Source organism: Indicator indicator, chromosome 40, assembly GCF_027791375.1.
Source record: "Indicator indicator isolate 239-I01 chromosome 40, UM_Iind_1.1, whole genome shotgun sequence".
Classification (NCBI taxonomy): domain Eukaryota; kingdom Metazoa; phylum Chordata; class Aves; order Piciformes; family Indicatoridae; genus Indicator; species Indicator indicator.
The window spans coordinates 1,107,635-1,128,037 of record NC_072049.1 but is presented as its reverse complement, the minus strand read 5'-3'; the positions used below and the strand labels follow the sequence as shown (position 1 = coordinate 1,128,037).

At 58.3% G+C, this 20,403-nt stretch overlaps 4 protein-coding genes across 4 annotated transcripts; all 4 read left to right on the top strand.

Moving 5' to 3' along the window:
* Positions 1–4,092: 4,092 nt before the first annotated feature.
* On the top strand, positions 4,093–4,638 carry LOC128978919 (keratinocyte proline-rich protein-like). The gene has a single exon (XM_054396955.1). The coding sequence runs from the start codon at positions 4,093–4,095 to the stop codon at positions 4,636–4,638; it is 546 nt and encodes a 181-aa protein (XP_054252930.1).
* A 3,547-nt stretch (positions 4,639–8,185) lies between these two features.
* Positions 8,186–9,322, top strand: LOC128978968 (loricrin-like). Its single transcript, XM_054397024.1, has 3 exons — positions 8,186–8,690; positions 9,000–9,157; positions 9,239–9,322. The coding sequence occupies exons 1-3, from the start codon at positions 8,186–8,188 to the stop codon at positions 9,320–9,322; spliced, it is 747 nt and encodes a 248-aa protein (XP_054252999.1).
* Positions 9,323–16,358: 7,036 nt separating this feature from the next.
* Positions 16,359–16,697, top strand: LOC128978965 (loricrin-like). Its single transcript, XM_054397021.1, has one exon. The coding sequence runs from the start codon at positions 16,359–16,361 to the stop codon at positions 16,695–16,697; it is 339 nt and encodes a 112-aa protein (XP_054252996.1).
* Positions 16,698–20,052: 3,355 nt separating this feature from the next.
* LOC128978970 (loricrin-like) lies at positions 20,053–20,403 on the top strand. Its single transcript, XM_054397026.1, has one exon. The coding sequence runs from the start codon at positions 20,053–20,055 to the stop codon at positions 20,401–20,403; it is 351 nt and encodes a 116-aa protein (XP_054253001.1).

Sequence of the window (20,403 nt, the reverse complement as noted above, 5' to 3'; positions counted from 1 at the left end):
ACCCAGGTTCTGTGCACTGCTCTGAGGGACTCCTGCTAAGCCATTGCCAGAGAGAGAAGAGGATGAGGGGAGACCTCTTGGCTCTCTGCAACTCCCTGAGAAGAGGCAGGAGCCAGGTGGGGGTTGGGCTTTTCTCCCAAGGGACAAGGACAGGAGAAGAGGAAATGGCCTCAAGTTGTCCCAAGGGAGCTTTAGGTTGGCCATGAGAAGAAACTTCTTCCCTGAAAGGGTTCTGCAAGCCTGGCCCAGGCTGCCCAGGGAGGTGGTGGAGTCCCCATCCCTGGAGGGGTTTCAGAGCTGCAGAGGGCCATGGTTCAGCACCAGCCTTGGCAGAGTTAGAGAAGGGTTGGACTGGATGAGCTCAAAGGGCTTCTCCAAGCCAAATGAGTCTCTGGCTCTATAGTTCCAAGGTCAGGGAGCCCTGGGACCAGCAGCTGATGCAGGAAAAAGAGTGAAGAGTTGTGAGCAAAGTTTGCTACAGACAGATGTGGTTTGGTTTGCTTTGCTACAGACAGATGTGGTTTGGTTTGCTACAGACAGATGTGGTTTGGTTTGCTACAGACTTAGTTACAGCTCCTTAAGTCCCCACACTGAACACAAGCAGAGGGTTGGATTCCTTCTGCATTTCCCAATCTGCTGCTCCCAGTCACAGCCAAACTCTCTCTGTCCCTTCCAGCTTTGCCTACACCAAGACCCTCACCATGCCCAACGGCTGCTGCGGTGGTTCCAACAACTACTCCATCTGCTGCTACAGCAGCCCCAAGTGCTGCAAGACCCCCATGTGCTGCACCCCCATGCAGTACTGCTGCCCCTCCACCTGCTGCATGCCCATGCAGAGCTGCTGCTACGTCATGAGCAACAACAACGGAGGCTGCTGCGGTGGCAACGGAGGCTGCTGTGGAAACTAAACCCTCCTGGTGTTGGATATGGACATGGACATGGATATAGCCCTGGACGCTCTCCCTCCTCCTTAGAGGCTGTAGATCTTCTCTTCTCCTCCTGTCTTCGATCTCCAAACACTTGGAAGGTGCTTTGAAGCTGCTCCCCACTGGTGGGAGGTCCCTTCGTGAGCGCCTGGTCCTGCTGTCAGTTTTCCCCTTGGTGTGTGGGATGCTTCCTGCTGTCGGTGCCACTCTCCCTTCTCTTGCTTCCCTCCCCAATTAGTCACCACAGACAATAAAGTTGATGAGCTAGAGCCCTGCACAGCCTGCTTGGTGTTCATTCATTTCTCTTTCTATTCAGTTGTAGCTCAGCTCTTCGGTTCTGAACAGATCGAATTGTTCAGCTCTTGGTCATGCTGCTGCTGGCATCACCCCAGGACATGAGGCCAACTTCCTGGGACAGCCAGGGCAAAAGTAGAGCTTGGCAGCATCAGTTCTCCAAGCTGATGGAGCAGCCTCCTGGCCACACAGCTTCCTGGTATCTTAGGAGTCTGAAGATATGGTTGGGCTTGGTGATCTTAAAGGTGCCTTCCAGCCAGCCCCACTCTGATTCTGTCATTCTCCACACCCAGCCTGTGAGTGAAGCTTCTGCAAGGTCCTAAAGCCAGAGCTAAAGGACTTTGGTCAATGGAAAGCTTTCCAGAGAGTTTGTGGAGCTTTGAAGCAGGCAGCTTCAAAAGGTTTGGTGTCCTCTTACTAGGGTGAAACAGCTCAGCAAGCAGGGTCTGCGTGGAGGAGAGGCACTGAAAGGTGGGGAGTGCTTGAAGGGGGCTCCAGGAGAGCTGGAGAGGGACTTTGGACAAAGGCCTGGAGTGACAGCACAAGAGGTGGTGGCCTCAAACTGGAAGAAGCTGGATTGAGATGAGACATGAGGAAGAAATCCTTCCCCATGGGAGTGGTGAGGCACTGGGACAGGCTGCCCAGAGAAGCTGGGGAGGCTCCAAGCTTGGAAATGTTCAAAGCCAGGATGTGAGAAGGGACCTTGGGCAACCTGGGCTAGTAGGAGATGTCCATGCCAATGACAGGAGGGATGGAATTGGATGGTCTTGGGTCCGACCCAAACCATTCTATGACTCTGATACAAGCCCAGCCTGAGGGATTCAGAAATCCACCTAATTCCATCAGGAATTCTATCAGAGGTGAGACTCAGAAAGGAAATATTTGCACTTTGTGACTCACAAAATCCTCAGGAAAGGAAATGCCCCCAAAAGATCTTTTCTAACATGAAAAATATCCCCAAAGACCATAACCTTGGGGCCATGGTGAGGAGCTCCAGCTGTTGGCAGATGCTGAGCTCTCTCCCATCCTTCCATCCAGGTCCCCTGGCTTCCTGCAGGGTCACTGCATTTCTCCTCTAGCTAGAGAAGAAATTACCCTGGTGGCAGCCAAGCTGTCAGGCTCCAGAGTCACAGCCCTGGAATTCTGCAGATGCTCTTCCCAGTGATTCAAACCCAGCCACAAGTGGACAACCCTCTGAGCATCTCCTCCAGAGGCTCTGCCATGGAAATGCCTTTAGCAGCTCAGCCCCAGGGCTGCCCTGAGAGATGCTTTGGTGGCACTTCAACAACAACTTCTCCATCCACAGAAATTCCAAGGGGAGCAGCTACATGGAAAATGAGTCAGGGCAGAGGTGTTGGCAAGGTGGAGATGGTGCCTGGCAGAGCCTGGAGTGGTTCCCTCATGAGGTCAGGGCTGCTCCATGGTGTCCTGGCTCCAGATTCCCAGCACATGAAAAGTCTCTCGGTGTGGTAAGCTCTCACTGGCCCCAGGTGCTCCTCACCTGGACCTGAAGGAATTGATTTCAGGAGGGGAACATCCACCCCACCCACAGCCTGGCACAGTCCAGCCCTGTGTCCTGGCCTGCTGGTGTCCATAGGGATCCTGCATTCAGAGCTCAGGACTTCCAGAACCACACAGAGGGCAACGATGTCCTGCCCCAGGACAGGGGAGGGGGAACCTGCTGGGAAGCAGCTCCAAGGAGAAGGACCTGGGAATGTTGGGGGATAAGTCAGCAAGGTGCCAACAAGGCCCCAGTGGTCTCCTGGGGGGCATTTAGAAGAGTGTGGCCAGCAGCAGCAAGGCTGCAGAAGACCTTTAAGAGCTTTTTAAGGACCTTGTTTCGAGCCAGCAGCCCAGACACAGAACCGGACACCAGGACTCCTGAGCCTGCTTTGTGGTTTTCCCACTGCCACAACAGCCTCCTCTTGGGCACATCACTCAGCATCTCGGCATTCCAGGTATCCTTATCCCAGAATCCCATCTGACTAACATTAGGTAACAGCGCACTCGAACATGACCAATAGGAGAACTAATTAGCTAATGGCCCCTGCCGGTGCGGAGGGCTGAGCTGACATCAAGGGAGATGCTAATTGCAGCTGACGACTCCAGCAGCGAGCGCCAGGGACACAAAGCTGCGCGCAGCAGAGGCACTCAGAGCTCAGCTATTCATTCCCTGGCCGTGCCTCACCTCCAGGAGAGCTCAGCCACATATAAAAGCTTTCAGCCCTGCCACTGTCCTCAAAACTCAGGCTCCCTGCCCGGTCCGGCCAGCAGCAGCCACAGGGTGAGTTGGATCCTCTCAGCTCTCTCCAATTTTTCCTTGATTTTGATAGAAACAGCTGGGAAAAAAAAAAAAAAAACAAACACCAAAACACCTCAGCCAGAAGCTGCTGTGGTTTCCTTCTTCCTCCCAGACTGTTTATCCCTGAGGGCTTGGCCACTTCTGGCTGAGTTGTTTAGTCTGGAGAAGAGGCTCAGAGAAGATCTTCTGGCTCTCTCCAGCACCCTAAAAGGAGGCTGAAGCCAGGTGGGGGTTGGGCTCTTCTCACAAGGAGCAAGTGATAGGGTAGGAGGAAACGGCCTCAAGTTGGACCAGGGCAGGTTTGGATTGGACATGAGAAGAAACTTCTTCCCTGCAAGGGTTCTCCAAGCCTGGCCCAAGCTGCCCAGGCAGGTGGCTGAATGCCCATCCCTGGAGGGGTTTGAAAGCCTCAGAGCTGTGGTGCTGAGGACCATGGTTTAGCAGCAGGCTTGGCAGAGCCAGAAGGGTTGGACTGAAGGAGCTCAAAGGTCTTTTCCAAACCAAACGATTCTATGGTTCTCTGCTCCCTGCCACAGGACTCAGTGCCACGCAGGCGACAGTGCCCAGGACATGGTGTGTGGTGAGCAGGGCTGGGCACAGCCTGCTTCCAAGGGGTGCTGCTACCAAAGCCCCACGGATCTCCCTCCGTGCCACGACCACGGCAGCCTCAGCCGCGACCTGGAGGGGTCCTGCCAGAGTGAGCCGCAAGCTTGCCAGTCCCCGGAGCCGTGCCCAGCCCGGAGCTGCTGCTCCCCGCAGCAAAGCTGCAGCGCTGGCAAGCCCCGGCGGCGGGTGGAGGTGAGTCACGCACAGCCTGCCTGCCCCCCACCCGCGAAGATTCACCGGCGGCCCCTGCAGCAGTACCGACCGCCCGTGCCCTGCCCGGAGCCCGGCAGTGCCCAGCCGCGGCGGCGAGTGGAGCAGTGCCCGCTGGAAGATGCCGCTCCCTGCCCGCTCCCGGCGCCGCGCCCCCGACCGCTGCAGCACCGCTGCCCCTGCAGCTCCTGCATCCCCTGCTGCCTGCCACCCAGCCAGCGCTGCGGCCCCTGCGCCCTGCCCCCACAGCACCAGCTGAAGCAGGTCACTCTTGTGCCACCCTGCCCGCAGAGGAAATGAGGATGGGGGCAGCTCTCGTCCTGCTTGCTGCTTGCACTTGAGCTTGAGCAGAAGCTTCTGTGGTGTGAGGGTGCTGGAGCCCTGCAGCAGTCTGCAAGAGAGGTTGTGGAGTCTCCTTCTCTGGAGACTGGAATCCCCCCCTGGACACTGTGGTGCTGTGCAGCCTGATCTAGGCACAGCTGCATCACTGAGGGGGTTGGAGCAGATGATCTCCAGAGGTCCTTTCCAACCCCCACCTCGCTGGGATTCCGTGGGGGATGCTTCACTCCTTACTCCCACCACCACCGTTTCCCCTTCCACCCTCTGCACCAAGGCTCTTTGCACACTGGACTCTGGGTCTGCAGTCTCCTGCTTGACCCCAGCACTGACACTTTAGGTTCCCATGGTCCTCCCCTGCCAGGGGACAGGCTCAAGATCCCATCCATCGTGGAGGCTCTGTGACTGGAAGTGTGCCAAGCCAGACTGGATGGTGCCCTGAGCATCCTGGGGTCCCTGCCCATGGCAGGGGGGGTGGATTTGGTGATCTTTGAGGTCACTTCCAACCCAAACCTTTCCATGACTCTGTGCACCCCACTTTGCTCTTCCTCAAGGTAGAGCAGCCCTTTCTCCCCATTTCTGAGAAGCCTGAGGATGGAGAAACCAAAGAGAGCCTGAGTGAGGATGGACAAACAGCCTGCCAGGGGTCCACCTTCTCCCATGGGTTCAGCCAGTTGGGATTTCAGGGTTGTGGGGAACAGAAACAGGACTGTACTGGGAAAAAAGGTACCTGCAGTGTCTGCAGGAGCAGCAAGGACTCCTGCACTTCTTTTTCTCTCTGTGTACTCAAGAATAAAGTTGTACAAACTCAGTGACACTTCTTGGTTCCTTCTTTCCACCTCCCCACCAAGTACCAGCAGCATCACCATGAGCTGCACAAAGCCACAGAACTCCTCACAAGGGAACCTGGAAGTCTCCAATTGGGACTGGAGCTCAGACAGGAGGATTTCAGCTCTGGCTGCAGTGGTTTCACCATCTGGGCTTTGGGGTTTTCCCTATCTGTGCTCTCAGAACCTCTCCACTGTGGTTGCCCAGGGCAGGATCAGTGCAGGGGCCTCCCCGTGGGCCATCAGCAGTGGATCTAAGCACAGTTTGCTCCCAGTGTGTGCCATCACCTGCATCAGCCAGGAGCAACACAGCAGCATGAGGCCATCCCTCATCTAGATGTTCATCATGATAATTAAAGTGTGTCCTAGCACAAGGTGTGTCCATGCATGCCAGGAATGCCTTTTCCTTCCATGCAGACCAGGACCTTCTCCTGCAGCTCCTCACTGCCCACCTCCTGCAGGCTCTCCAGGACCCTGCTGGGTTTCTCTTGTTTGGCCAGAAAAAAAAACAACAACTTCCACTTGGGACATTAAAATATTTATGGCTGCTGCTTTGTGTTGTCTAAACATCACCCCAGGGGTCCTCACCACCACCGCTGACCACCAAGGGAACCAAGAGAGGAAATTCCTTCTGTTTTTCTTAGAGCAGAAGCTGCAGAGATTTGTTTCAACCGAACAAAAAACCACAACTGTGGGAACTTCAGTTCCAGAGATCTCCTCCCTTACTGCCTGTTTGCTTCCCAGCCTCTTCTCACTGAAGCCAGTTCCAGGGCACCCTCCTGGTGTGGTGCCCAGCAGTGACTCAGAGCCCACAGACCACAGGTTGGCTTAGAGCCCACACCAGCACTTCCAGGTCAGCTTTGGTCCAGCTGTCCCTCACATCCTGGTTAGTCCATCCCAGCCACAGGACCATTTCCCCAGCAGGACCATGTCCCATTTTCCAGCAGGACCGTGCCCCACTCTCCGTAATTCCAGCCTCTCACCCCAGTTTGGTGCCAGCTGAAGATTTGCCAAGCAGCCAGTTGCTCTCCCACCATGCAGTTAACCACCCAGGCCATGCCTCCACCAGCTCAGCTGCAAGGCTGGCATGGGACTCTGTGCCAACAGGTTTGCAAAAGTCAAGGGAGCAGCATCCACCCCACTCACTCCACCATCCCCCCCACCCCACTCCACCATCCCCCCCACTCCATCATCCCCCCCACCCCACTCCACCATCCCCCCACCCCACTCTACCATCCACCCCACTCCACCACCCCCCCCTACTCCACCATCCACCCCACTCCACCATCCCCCCTACTCCACCAGCCCCCCCACCCCACTCCACCATCCCCCCCACTCCACCATCCCCCCTACTCCACCATCTACCCCACCCCACTCCACCATCCCCCCTACTCCACCGTCCACCCCACTCCACCATCCACCCCACTCCACCATCCCCCCCACTCCACCATCCCCTCCACCCCACTCCACCATCCCCCTCTCCACCATCCACAGAGCCAACCTCTTCCTCACCAACCCCCACCAGAGCGATTTGCTTTTGGTGACTCTGAGCTGGCACTTCCCAGTCACCTGCCTGTGCTCCAGGCACCTGGAAATGCTCCTGAGAGGGAACAGAAGGGACATGAGCCTGGTGCACATCACAGCCCCTGACTCACAGGTCACCTGCCAGGCTGCTGGGGCCCTCTGGAGCTGGTGAATAAGGAGGTTATTACCTGCCTCATATACCCCATGTGTGCAGGTCCCTTATGGGCACCACTCAGCACTGCACCATAATTAGGAGCTGCTTATCAGCAGCAGTGAGTCAGGCAGAATGTGCCAGCTGCTGGGAACAGCATCCACATGGAGGAGATGCTTTGCCAATAAATAATTTAATCCTCGTTCCTCCAGAGTGTTTCATGGGCAAGGGGAAGGTTTGGAGCCATATAAAAGGTCTCCATCCCACTGCCTCTCACAATCTGCTGCCCTGCTCAGAGGCTGCCTGCCCTGGTGAACTTGGTAAGACTCATCCCAGAGCAGCTGGGTTCATTTCTGGATGGGTGTCTGGATTCAGGAGGTCACAGGCCTGGCACCTTGAGCCCATGGCCCACCCTGAGGGCTGGAGGGTGATAGGCTAAGCCAGGAAGCTATGGAGGGAGCTGGGTATGGATTTACAGCAGTATAGAGCAGAACATAGAATCCTGAAGGTTGGAAAAGCTCTCTAAGGCCATCATGGCTGCATCAGCCCAACTCTACCATGACCACTAAACCATGTCCCAGAGTGACAATGCCAGTCCCCATCCCTGGAGGTGTTCCAAAAGGGTACAGACATGGCACCTGGGGATGTGGTTTAGTGGCTGTGGTGGTGCTGGGTTTGTGGTTGGACTGGATGACCTTGGAGGCCTTTCCCAACCTTGGAGGCCTTTCCCAACCTTGGTGGCTCCATGCTGCAGAGCCTTGTGGTTGTCTCTGGTCTTGGAGGAAAAAGGTATCAAGGGCAAGGTCAGGAAGAGGGTTTGGACATAATCTGACCAGGGTTGGACACTGCAGGAATGGCCTCCAGCTGCAGGCTGTCAGGGTGGGCAAGGTGCAAGGGGCTCAGGAGAAATGAACGAGATGGAAACTCAGGGCCCCTGTCCCTCTGCTTCCCAGGTCCTCCCTCCAGCTCCAGCTCCAGCTCCAGCCCCAGCCCCAGCCCCAGCCCCAGCATGATCTACTCCTCCGGAAGAGAATCCTACTTCAACCTGAACTCGACCTGGTACGACCCCTCGGGGTCCTGGCTGGACACCCGGCGGACCCCCTTCCGCTACGGCTACGGCAGCTGCTGCTCGGGGTGCGGCGCGGAGGGCGCGGAGGGCATGCGGGGCCACGACTATCGCTGCTACGGCTACCGGCAGCCGCGCTGCGCCGAGCGCTGCCAGGGCTCCGCTGCCTCCTGCCACGCAGCAGGGGGCTCCAGCTGTGTCCGGAGGCCGACCTACAGCTACGGCTCCTCGGGCGGGTGCCAAGGCTACGGCAGGTCGGTCTGCTCCGAACGATGCCAAGGGTCCTCAGGGTGCCACGGAGGTGGTTCAAGCTGCGTCAGGAGGCCCACGTACAGCTGTGGGACGTCAGGAGGATGCCAGGGCTACGGGGGGTCCGTCTGCTCCGAGCCCTGCCACGGAGCAGGGTACCAGGGGGGGAAGCCCTCCTGTGGCAAGCCAGGACAGAGCAGCTCTCAGTGCTGCCCGGTGCAGAGCTCAGGAGGATGCCAGGGCTACGGGGGGTCCGTCTGCTCCGAGCCCTGCCACGGAGCAGGGTATCAAGGTGGGAAGCCCTCCTATGGCAAGCCAAGGCAGAGCATCTCACAGTGCTGCCCGGTGCAGACCTGTGCCCCTCCGCAGCAGATCTGTGCCACTCCAGTGAAGGTCTGTGCCCCTCCACAGCAGATCTGTGCCCCTCCGCAGCAGATCTGTGCCCCTCCAGTGAAGGTCTGTGCCCCTCCACAGCAGATCTGTGCCCCTCCGCAGCAGATCTGTGCCCCTCCAGTGAAGGTCTGTGCCCCTCCACAGCAGATCTGTGCCCCTCCAGTGAAGGTCTGTGCCCCTCCAGTGAAGGTCTGTGCCCCTCCACAGCAGATCTGTGCCCCTCCAGTGAAGGTCTGTGCCCCTCCACAGCAGATCTGTGCCCCTCCGCAGCAAGTCTGTGCCCCTCCAGTGAAGGGCTGTGCCCCTCCAGTGAAGGGTTGTGCCCCTCCGCAGCAGGTCTGTGCCCCTCCGCAGCAGTCCTGCATGCCCATGGCAAAGTGCATCCCGAGGCAGCAGCCACAGCAGATCTGCAAAGTGCCAGCCCGGAAGACAAAGTAGAGAAGCGGCAGGAGCGGGGGCAGCCTCTCTGCGCCACAGCACTGCCGTGCCGGGCAGCGTCCCCATGCTGCTCACACAGCTCCGCTCCTCCTTTCCCCTTGCTTGTAACCTGCTCGAAGGCCCAACCCAGCGCTCTGCTCCTCCTCATTTCACAGCAGGCGTGGAGACAATAAAGACAGCTCCTGGCTCAGAGCCCTCTCGTGTCCGCGTCCGTGTCCGTGTCCTCCACTGCAGCCTTCGGAGCTCTTCTGGTCCTTCTGGTGGCCGAAGCTGGTGCCTGCAGCTTCCCCATGCAGCCTCACCGGGAGGTTTTAGGCTGACTCACGCTGGAGTCTTTGTGGTGTCTCTTTTACCCTGCTGCAGTGAGCTTCCTTGCTGGGCAGTGACAGCTTCCAGCACGGACTCTTCATGCAGCTCAGCAGCTAAATATGAAAACATTAACATCAAACCCCCACCCTCATTTCATCAGAGAGGTAGAAAGGAGATCTGCTTGGCACATCCTGTCCACCCAGGAGGCACCAGCTGTGGTTTGACTTCCATCAGAAGCCTCCAAAAAAAGCCCCCCAAAAAATAAGTCAGGAAGAGGATTCAGGAATGGGAATGGCACAGGCAGGGCAGAGCAGGAGGGGATGTGGGAGGTGGTGGGAAGAAAATGTTCTGGGCCATGCTCCGTGGCCTACTGAAACTTCAGAGAGCACTAGTGGCAGATTTTGCCTCACCCCAAGGCAGGCAGCTCCTGTAGGACCTCCAAGTCTCCAGCAGCTGCTTCTCAGCTGTGCTTGGAGCTGAGAGGGGTTGGGAAAGAGCAGAGAGGGCTGAGGCCTCTCTGAGATAAGACCCAGGAGGAACTGGAGATCATCTGGCCAGGAGTACCCCAGATGGAAATCAGAAAGACATTTGTGGGCACCAAGGAGGGCAGTTGGCTGGAGCTGCTCTCTCTAACAGGGTGAAAGGCCCCAGATTCCTGGCAGGAGGTGGCCTGGTAGGGCTAGAAGAGGAACCACCTGGGGTGAATGTTGCAGCAGAGGGATCTGGAGCCAGTGACTCACAGCAGCAGGTCCCCAGTGCTCCTCACACAACCCAGGAGAGAGCCTCCATCACCTGCAGCTCCTGGTGCCCTGCCTGGCACCAGGATGTGACACATCACAGATTCAGACACTTGGTAGCATCAGTGGTGGAGATTTCTCCAGATTCCTGGGGTGGAGGTCGTGCAGGTGGACACAGCAGCTGCCAACCTCTGCCCTGCCACTGCAGCAAACCTTCCTCCTGCCTTGCCAGCCTCTTCCTCACAGCTGTGCCAACTCTGATGCCAAGGTGCCCTGCAGAGCACAGTGTCCCCACCCCAAGCATGGCTCAGTGGCATGGCCCAGCCCTGGGGCAGCCCAAATCACAGAATCAGAGAGTGGTGAGGTTGGAAGGGACCTCTGGAGATCATTTCCTCAAACTCCCCTGCAGGATCACCTGGAACAGGCTGCCCAGGAACATTTCCAGTCTGGTCTTGAAAGTCTCCAGAGGAGACTCCACAACCTCTCTGGGTAGCCTCCTTCAGGCCTCCAGCCCTGGAGAACAAACCACCTCCTGAGCCTGGAATTAGGACAACTACAGAGACAATTTCTTCCATAAACCAAACAAATCACCTGAAGGAAAACAGAATTCCTGAACTCAGGGATTCAGGGAAGCTTCTCCCAAAGAGGAGGAGCTTGGCAGAGGGGATGGATGGAGCTCAGGGACCAGCTGCAGGGTCAGGATGGTCCTGCCTGGTCCTGTCCTGCTCATGGTACAGGCCTCCCTGTGCGTGAGAATGCTCCAGAGCAGGTCCTGCTCAGGTGGAGCCTCTGTCGTGATGGAGATGTCTGTCCCCACCCACGGGACCTGGGTGTCAGCAGGGAATCGTGAGCAGGAGTTTCACAACAGCCTTCATCCTTCTGGTGTTTGTGAAATGCCCTCAGAGGTGTTCTGATCTCCTCATGGATCTACTCCTCCACGTGAATCAGCTCCATTCCTTAGGGATAAGTAACCAAATCCCACCCTGGTGGGGTGGGAATGGACCTCTGGAGAGCATCTCCCCCAAGCCCCCTGCTCCAGGAGGGCATCCACAGCAGCTTGCCCAGCAGCACAATGCCCAGGAAGCTCTCCACATCAGGAGACTCCACAACCTCTCTGGGCAGCCTGCTCCAGGCCTCCAGCACCCTCACACCAGAGAAGTTTCTCCTCCTGCTCAGCTGGCACCTCCCAGGCTCCACTTGGTGCACCTTGCCTTGTCCCTGGGCACCACTGAAATGTCCCTTCCAACCCCAACCGGTTTGGGATTCTGGGATGCCAGAAGAAGTTGGGAGATGCTTCAGCCAAAGGCAGCATCCTGAGCCTGTCCTGAGCCATGCCAGACCTGGGGGGCAAGCAATGTTCTGGGGGAGTACAGCAAAGAGCAGTGATCCTGAGGGCAGGATATTGATCTGCAGTCTCAAAGGCAGGATATTGGTCTGCAGTCTCAAAGGCAGGATATTGATCTGCTCACAGCAGAGTGAGTCAAGGAGCAGCCTGCAGCTCTCTAATTACCCAGCTGCTGGGGTGCTGAGCAATCAGGTCCCCCGGGTGGGAGCTCCTCTCGTTTCCGGGGCGAAGGCGCTCAGAGGCCTATAAAAGGTCCTCATCCAGCTTCTCCTCATTGTCCCAGCTCCACATCTCCTCCTGAGCTCTAGCTGAGCAGGGTAAGTCCAGCTTGATCCAGCTTCTGCACTTCTGCTTCTCACCAGCTTTGATCTGCTCCAGAGGTCTTCACCGCTTCTCTCGCACCTCTCGTCTGGGGCTCTCTGCTCACAGCTGCTCTGCTCTTTGCCTTCTCCAGCCATGTCCAGACAGAAACCAGAGAGAGCAACCAGGAGAGCCTAAAACTGCCTGGTTCAGACAGCTGAGCCCAGGGTTCCTTAGGTCTAGCTCTGGACTCTGCCTGGCCACCACTCCTCTTCTCAAAGTGCTTTAACTTCCATCCTGTGCTAAGCATGGAAGAGAAAGGACAGAAATCAGAGAACCATGGAATGGCTCAGGGTGGAAGGATGCTCAGAGCTCATCTCCAACTCTCTGCCATGCCCAGGGACACCTCTCAGCTGGACTCAGCTGCTCAAGGCCTCATCCAGCCTGGCCTTGAGCACCTCCAGGCTGAAGTCATCCACAGCCTCCCTGGGCAGCCTGTGCCAGAGTCTCCTCACACTGGTACTGAAGAACTTCTCCCTCAGCTCCACTCTAACCCTGCTCTGCCTCAGCTCCAAACCCTTCCCCCTTGGCCTGTCTCAGACACCCTCATGAGAAGTCTCTCTGCAGCCTTCCTGCAGGATCCTTTCAGGCACTGGAAGGCAGCTCTAGGGTCCCCCTGGAGTCTTCTCTTGCTCAGCAGATAGCACAAAGTCCTCTCTTCAGGCACCACCCCAGGCAGACCTGCACTGCTCACTCTCCTCCTTTCTCCTGGCTTAGAATGGGAACTGCTTCTGGACTACTTCTTGGTTCCCCTCTAAGCAGACCTCTGCCACTGCCACCCAGCAGCCATCAGAGTGTCTCTTGCTTTGCACCCACCCAGGCTTCCCAGCAGGTCTGCAGGATGTGCTCCCGCCAGGACAGAGACTACCACCAGCAGGAGAGGTCCTCCTGCCACAGCAGTGACAGCTGCCATGGCAGCACTGGTTCAGCTGGATGCCATGGCAGCAGTGGTGGCTCTGGATGCCATGGGAGCAGAGGATCTGGATGCCATGGCAGCAGTGGTGGCTCTGGATGCCATGGGAGCAGAGGATCTGGATGCCATGGCAGCAGTGGTGGCTCTGGATGCCATGGGAGCAGGGGATCTGGATGCCATGCAAGCAGGGGATCTGGGTGCCATGGCAGCAGCGGAGGATCTGGATGCCATGGCAGCAGTGGGGGATGCTGCCATGGAAATGCCCAGGGTTGCCAGCAGCAGATCTACCAAGTGCCCTCCACAATGAAGTGATCAGCACACGACGCTCAGGACCATGTCCTGGGTCCTGTGCTGAAGGCTTTGCAGTCTCCTAGCAGTCCCCAAAGGAAATGTTTCCTCCCCCTGCCCTGCTGAGCCCTGTAGCTTCACTGAGGTGGTTTCCTTTCTGTCAGTCTCTGAGCCATTAAAATTGATCATTCCTGACAGTTCTGTGCCTGTGGTTTTTCTTTCACCTCTATTTCATGCCACGACAGAGGACACCTCATGCTCCTTCAGCACCATGCTGAAGTTGCCCAGACACAGGGACCAGAGGCTGGCACTGCCACAATCTGCCCTGTGGTCTCCAAAGGAAAAGAGGGAGAATAGAGACCCAAATGATGACATTTTCAGGAGGCCATCTCAGGTCTCTCAGTGCAAGCAGCTCTCCCCCACGCTGCCTTCCCACGGAGCTGGAGACCCAAACCCCACCAAGACTCCCTGGGCTGCACTGCTCAAGGCCTCAAGGCCAGCTGTGGGCACCACAGAAGCAGAGCACAGGGTGGTGGGGCTGGAAGGGACCCCTGGAGACCATCCAGTCCAACCCCCCCTGCCAGAGCAGGTTTGCCTGCATCAGCTTGCACAGGGACACATCCAGGCAGGTTTGGAATCTCTCCAGAGGAGACTCCGCAACCTCTCTGGGCAGCCAGCTCCAGACCTCCAGCACCAGACCTCCAGCACCCATACACCAAACAACTTTCTCCTTCAGTTCAACTGAAAACTCTTGGGTTCCAGTTTGTGCTCCTTGCCCTGGCACTGGGCACCATCAGGAGAGCCCAACCCCACCCTCATGACCTCCACCCTTGAGCTCTTGCTGAGCATTGCTCAGATCCCCTCTGGGGCTGCTCTTCTCCAGGCTCTCAGCCCCAGGGCTCTCAGCACAGACCTGGCCCCAGCACCCCAGAGATGCCCTCCCCAGTGCAGAGCAGAGGGGCAGGAGGACTTCCCTTGGCCCCCTGGCCACACTCTTCTGAATGCCCCCAGCAGACCATCGACCTTCTTGGGATGGGCAGAGGCAGCCACGTTGGGGCAGAAACTCCTTTTTGTGCCATCTGGCCCCAAGGCAGTTCCTGGGGCAGGGATCTGCACATGCTTGGCACAACCCCCCCCCCCCCCCCCCCCCCCCAGGAAGCCTTTCTAGAAACCTTTTGCCCAGCACAGAGCCCCAGGCCGGGGCAGGGGTGGTGCCAGGTGCCAGAGTTACACAAGGGACTGAGGCATTTCTCCTCAGCCTGCAATTAAGGGGAATTGTGCCAGTGATTGGTGTGGCCTGGCCTGCAGAAGGGGATGGCTGCCCTGCTGAGATGACTCTGGAGTGTGTCACCATGCTCAGGAGGATCTGGCACTGCTGCACAGGGGGCAGGGGCAGCTGACTCCCAGCTCTTGGTGGAGGAAAGGGTTGAGAAGGTTGGGTGGGTGAGGCTGGGTTGGTTGCTTTGCCTCCAGCCCCCTTCCAGCCATTTTCAAGGCATCCTAAGGCGGGCAGCCACAAAACCTAAAGGTGCCCAGGGCTGCTGGCTGAGTGCTGCTGGATGGTGCAGGGGCTGGAGCACCTCTGCTGTGAGAGCAGCCTGGGAGAGCTGGGGGTGTTCAGGCTCCAGGGAGACCTCAGAGCATCCTGCCAGTGTTTGAAGGGGAGAGCTGGAGAGGGACTTTGGACACCTGGAGGATCATCAGGTTCCTCTTTTAACCCAGTGCTAACCCATGGCCCTCAGCAGCACTTGTAAAGGTTTTTCAAAGCCCTCCAGGGATGGACACTCCAACACTGCCCTGGGCAGCCTGTGCCAGGCCTGGACAAGCCTCAAGGGGCAGAAATTGGTCCTCATGGCCAAATCTGAACCTTCCCTGGAGCAACCTGAGGCCATTTCCTCTTCTCCCATCACTTGGTCCCTTGGCAGAAGAGCCCAACCCCACCTGGCTCCAGCCTCCTCTCAGGGAGCTGTAGAGACCCAGAAGGTCTCCCCTCAGCCTCCTCTTCTCCAGACTGAGCACCCCCAGCCCCCACAGCCACTCCTCAGAAGTTCTCCAGACCCTTTCCCAGCTTTGTTGCCCTTCTCTGGCCCTGCTCCAGCCTCTCGGTGTCCTTCTGGGAGTGAGGGGCCCAAACCTGACCTCAGGATTCCAGCTATGGCCTCCCCAGTGCCCACTCCAGGGGATGTGCAGGAGCAGGAAACCTCAGGACATTCCCAAAGGATGTTGTGATTCAGGTCTGTGAGATCATTCCCTGCCCTCTCAGCTCAGTGCTCCCCACCTGTGATCAGAGTGGTGAAGCTGTGGAAACCAGAGCCACCCACACAGCTCCCCACTGCAGCTGGCTGTGGGGCACAGCTACCAATTAAATGTTCCTGTGGCACTGGAGGGCGCTGCCGGGGGGGGGTGACACCCGGCGTGGGGGGGCTGAGTCACCCTGGGGCCTGAGCAGAGAGGGGGTGAGAAAAAGAAGAGCCCTGGACAGGTGAGCTGAGCTGGGAGATGCCTGCCCCTGGGAGGGGTTTCCCTGGCAGCTGCGGTGTGCAGGGAGGCTTTAAAAGCCTTCCCGGCCGGGGGAGCCTCATCTGCTCCTCTCCCTTTGCCACTCCAGCACCGCAGGTAGGAGCTGCAGGGCGCTGGGCAGGGACGCAGCCTGCAGAGCTCCCCGGGAGGTGGAGGGGTCAGGAGGGGGCTGAGTCCCGGGGGCTTTGTGGTGCTTGCGGGCAGGGAGGTGGAGGGAGCACAGGGGGGGATTGGAGCTGGGAGATCTTCAAGGTCCCTTCCAACCCAAGCCACACCGTGAATCTGTGAAGAAGAACAAAGATTTGGACTTGGATGGAGGATGTGAGGAGCTGTTCCCCTCCCTCTGGGAGCTGGATGCAGCCCTGCTGCACTGCTCACTCCCAAGGCTCTTGGGCTACAGCTTCGGTGGGACAAGCCCAGGGGGGCTGTAAGAAGCTGGCCCAAGGCTGAAGGACGACTGCAGGATGAGGCACAGTCAGGTTCCTCTGCCCCAGAAGAGCAGAAGCAGGGCAGGGAAGCCCCTGACAGCTCCTCTCTCCCCGCAGGTCACCTCAGCACCCAAGGATGTGCTCCCGGCAGGACAAGGATCAGTGCCACAGCCAGGAGCGCTACACCCGGCAAAGCAGCGGCTGCCACGGCTCCGGGGGGGGCTGCCACAGCTCCGGCGGGGGCTGCCACAGCTCTGGCAGCAGCGGCGGTGGCTGCCACAGCTCTGGCAGCAGTGGTGGTGGCTGTCACAGCTCCGGGGGCAGCGGCGGAGGCTGCCACAGCTCCGGCGGTGGCGGCTGCCACAGCTCCGGCGGCTCCGGCTGCCATGGGAAGCCTCAGATCCAGATCCAGCAGCCCCAGCAGCAGCAGCAGCAGCAGCAGATCCAGCAGATACCCCAGGGGAAGATGAAGTGAGGAGGGGTCCCCCACGCCCCAGCTGCAGCAGCCAAGGCCACGCCTGGACCAGCTCCCTCCAGCCTCCCCGAAGCTTTGCCGGCCCCGGGGCTGCCTGCTGCAAAGCCTCTCCCCTGCCCCCGGGCATGGGGCACCACTGGGGGTTCCCTGCTGCTGCCTCTGCCTGCTGCACCAGCCTGGGCTTTAGCCCCACCAGGTGCTCATGAGACAATAAAGCATTAAGTTCCCAACACCTCTCTTGTGTTGCTGTTTCCTCAACCTCCTCATCCCCATTTTCCAGGTGTTCACAGGGATGCACCTGGGTTAGAAGGATGTACAGGGATGAGAAGGTCTCACAAGTTAGCCAGGGGAAGTCACCCCTTGGAAGGTGCCCAACCCTTCCAGACAATGTCCCCAGGCCATGCTGTGTTCTCAGAAGGATGAAGCTGCTCAGAGCAGAGCAGCAAAACTCAGCCAAGTCCTCTTGTGCCCTCTGAAGCTCCTCTTGCAGCTGTTGTCAGCAGCTGAGCTCAGGAGAGCACCAGCTGGATGAAGGGATGCAAAGAGTCAAGGGAGGAGCTGGCAGAGAAGCCAAATCCATCTCCTTGCAGAGCCTGGAGCTGGCAGAGTTGTTGCTGGAAAGGCAGAGAGATATCCAGGGAAGGGCTTTGGCAAGGAGGAGCTGGCCCAGGTGCCCTGTGCAGAGGCTGGGTGAGGGGAGCTGGGTGAGGGGGGCTGGGTGCAGCCAAGCCCTGCTGCCAACCTCACTCAGCACAAGAAGTGATTCCTAGGCAGATCTTTTGAGCTTCCTCTCCTCTGCCTCTCAGAGCTGTAACTCTTTAAGGATTTTTTTTTTCTCCTGTAACCACAATAAAACAGAACAGAAGCTTCTCCATCTCCTTTTTGATGTGGTTCCTGCTTTTGTCTGAGGGCTGAACCAACAAATCTGAGAGGATGGGGACTGAAAGAGGACCATCTGCTGGTGGGAAGCTTGGACCATGGCTTGGAGCTTTGTCCTGTCCCTGGGCACCACTGAGCAGATTCCAGCCCCAGCCTCTTGCCCCCCAGCCTTTAGCTCTTGCTGAGTATTGCTCAGCTCCCCTCTGGGGCTCTCTTCTCCAGCCTCTCAGCCCCAGGGAGCTCTCAGCCTTTGCTCCTCACAGAGCTGCTCCAGGCCTCTCAGCACCTTCCCAGCCTCCCCTGGACTCTCTCCAGCAGCTCTCTTTCTGTAACTGGGGAGCCCAGCACTGGCCTCAGCACTCCAGACGTGGCCTCTGCAGGGCAGAGCAGAGGGGCAGGATGCACTCAGCTGCAGGCAGTACCCTCCAGAAGGGACAATCCCAGCTCAGACCAGTCTGGAGCCCAGAGATGGTTCTGTCCTTGGTCACTGCTCATGATTTCAGGTGGCAGCAGGGATGCCCTTGGCAGCAGCAGACAGCCCCGTGGGTGTTGCTCACAGGATCCAGCCCCTTCCCTGCATGCAGGAACTTGCTCCATCAGCTGCACAGGTTCTGCCTGCAGCTCAGGCAGCCCTGCCTGGGTGCCTGCCCAGTTCCTCCACTCATCCCAGTTGCAGCCACCAGTTTCTGTATGAAATCAGATGACCTCAGCAGCAGTCAGCAGGGCAGGCACCGACTGAAGCTTGTGCTGGGTGAGCCACAGCTCTGCCAGGCTGCAGCAGAGCAGGGCCCCTGCCCATGGTAGGCTCCTGGCATCAGAGAGACAGACAGACAGACACACAGGCAGCCATTGCCACCACCTGGGAGGCTTGTGAAGGACAGCCCAAGCCTCCCAAATCTCAGATTGCTCTTTTAGTTCCTCACTCTTTGTCTCCTGCTCTTGACCATTAAGAGGATGGAAATAGCCCCTGCCGAGGAGGCCCTCAAGGACCTTCCTCAGGTCCGTGTGACCCTGCAACATCTGTGCCCATGTGGAGCTTGCAAGTCCTCCAGCAGTCCCCAAGACCTTTTCCTGGTGGCTCAGGTGCCTTCTAGGGAGGAATTCACACACTTTGGGTCAAGAAAACCATCTGCTGAAAACCTGAGAGCCTTCCCCAGAGGAAGACCAGGAGGACAACCAGGAGGTGGCTGAATCCCCATCCTGGAGGCAGAGTTGTGGTGCTGAGGGCCATGGGTTAGCCCCAGGCTTGGCACAGTCAGAGAATGGTTGGACTCAATGACCTTAAAGAGCTTTCCCAACTCAAATGATTTGATGATTCAATGATTCCATCATTTGATGATTCAATGATTTGATGATTCCATGATCCTATGATTCCATGATCCTATGTTTCCTTGATCCCATGGGTCCATGACTTTGCCCTCACCCCACTGGCTGTCCCCACGGCTGTGGTGGCACTTTCAGACTGACCATCTGAGGGAGAGGAGAGAGCAACTTTCCACTCCTTTTCCCTGGGATCATTCCTGGCTTTGCCTCGTGCCAGCTCAACAGCAGGGATTAGGCTCTGAGAGCAGAACCTCCTGGGACAGAGCTCTCATTAGAGCTGGCTTGAAGTTAACAAAACAAACCCCTGAGAGGTGAGCCCTGGAGAGTTCCATGGCACCAGGGGTTGGCCTATTAAGGACAGGTGAGGCTGGCAATTAGATATTTGGGTGCCACAGGAAGCAGATAAAGAAGGAATGATCCCCATCAGGGTGAGTCAGGCAAGGGCTGTAAACAGAGGGCGGCTGGCTGGGGGTTGGTGCTCAGGCACTGGGAGGCTGTGGCAGGAGCTGGCTCATTTCCGGGACAGGGACCTGGGACCTCTATAAAACTCCTCCTGTCCAGGGCATCTCCACTCCCTCCTCTCCTCTTCCACTCAGGCTCAGGTGAGTGGAGCAGCTCCGTTGGATTTCCCTCCTCTGGCTCATATCTCACAAGGGATGAGGAGCTTGGACCTGCTGCAGACCCTGCTGCTGGGGTGTGGGGGTGCTCGTGGGGTGCTGGGGTGCACGGAGGGGGTCGTAGAGGACCTGTCTGGAGGCTGGGCCAAGCTGTGCTGCTGCTGAAATCCTCATGGGTGGGCATGGGGCTCTGCTCCAGACCAGGGACACTTCCAGGATCCTACAGAGCAGTGCTGGGGGTGAGACTGCAAACAGGGACAGGCACAGAGAGCCCAGGCTGGGGGTGCTGGGGGAGATGGGGTCCTGGGACCAGCCCTGGTCAACCTGCCCAGCCCTGCTGCACTGCTCACTCCCAAGGCTCTTGGGCTACAGCTTCGGTGGGACAAGCCCAGGGGGGCTGTAAGAAGCTGGCCCAAGGCTGAAGGACGACTGCAGGATGAGGCACAGTCAGGTTCCTCTGCCCCAGAAGAGCAGAAGCAGGGAAGGGAAGCCCCTGACAGCTCCTCTCTCCCCGCAGGTCACCTCAGCACCCAAGGATGTGCTCCCGGCAGGACAAGGATCAGTGCCACAGCCAGGAGCGCTACACCCGGCAGAGCAGCGGCTGCCACGGCTCCGGGGGGGGCTGCCACAGCTCCGGCGGCAGCGGCGGTGGCTGCCACAGCTCCAGGGGCAGCGGCGGTGGCTGCCACAGCTCTGGCAGCAGTGGTGGTGGCTGTCACAGCTCCGGGGGCAGCGGCGGAGGCTGCCACAGCTCCGGTGGTGGCGGCTGCCACAGCTCCGGCGGCTCCGGCTGCCATGGGAAGCCTCAGATCCAGATCCAGCAGCCCCAGCAGCAGCAGCAGCAGCAGCAGCAGATCCAGCAGATACCCCAGGGGAAGATGAAGTGA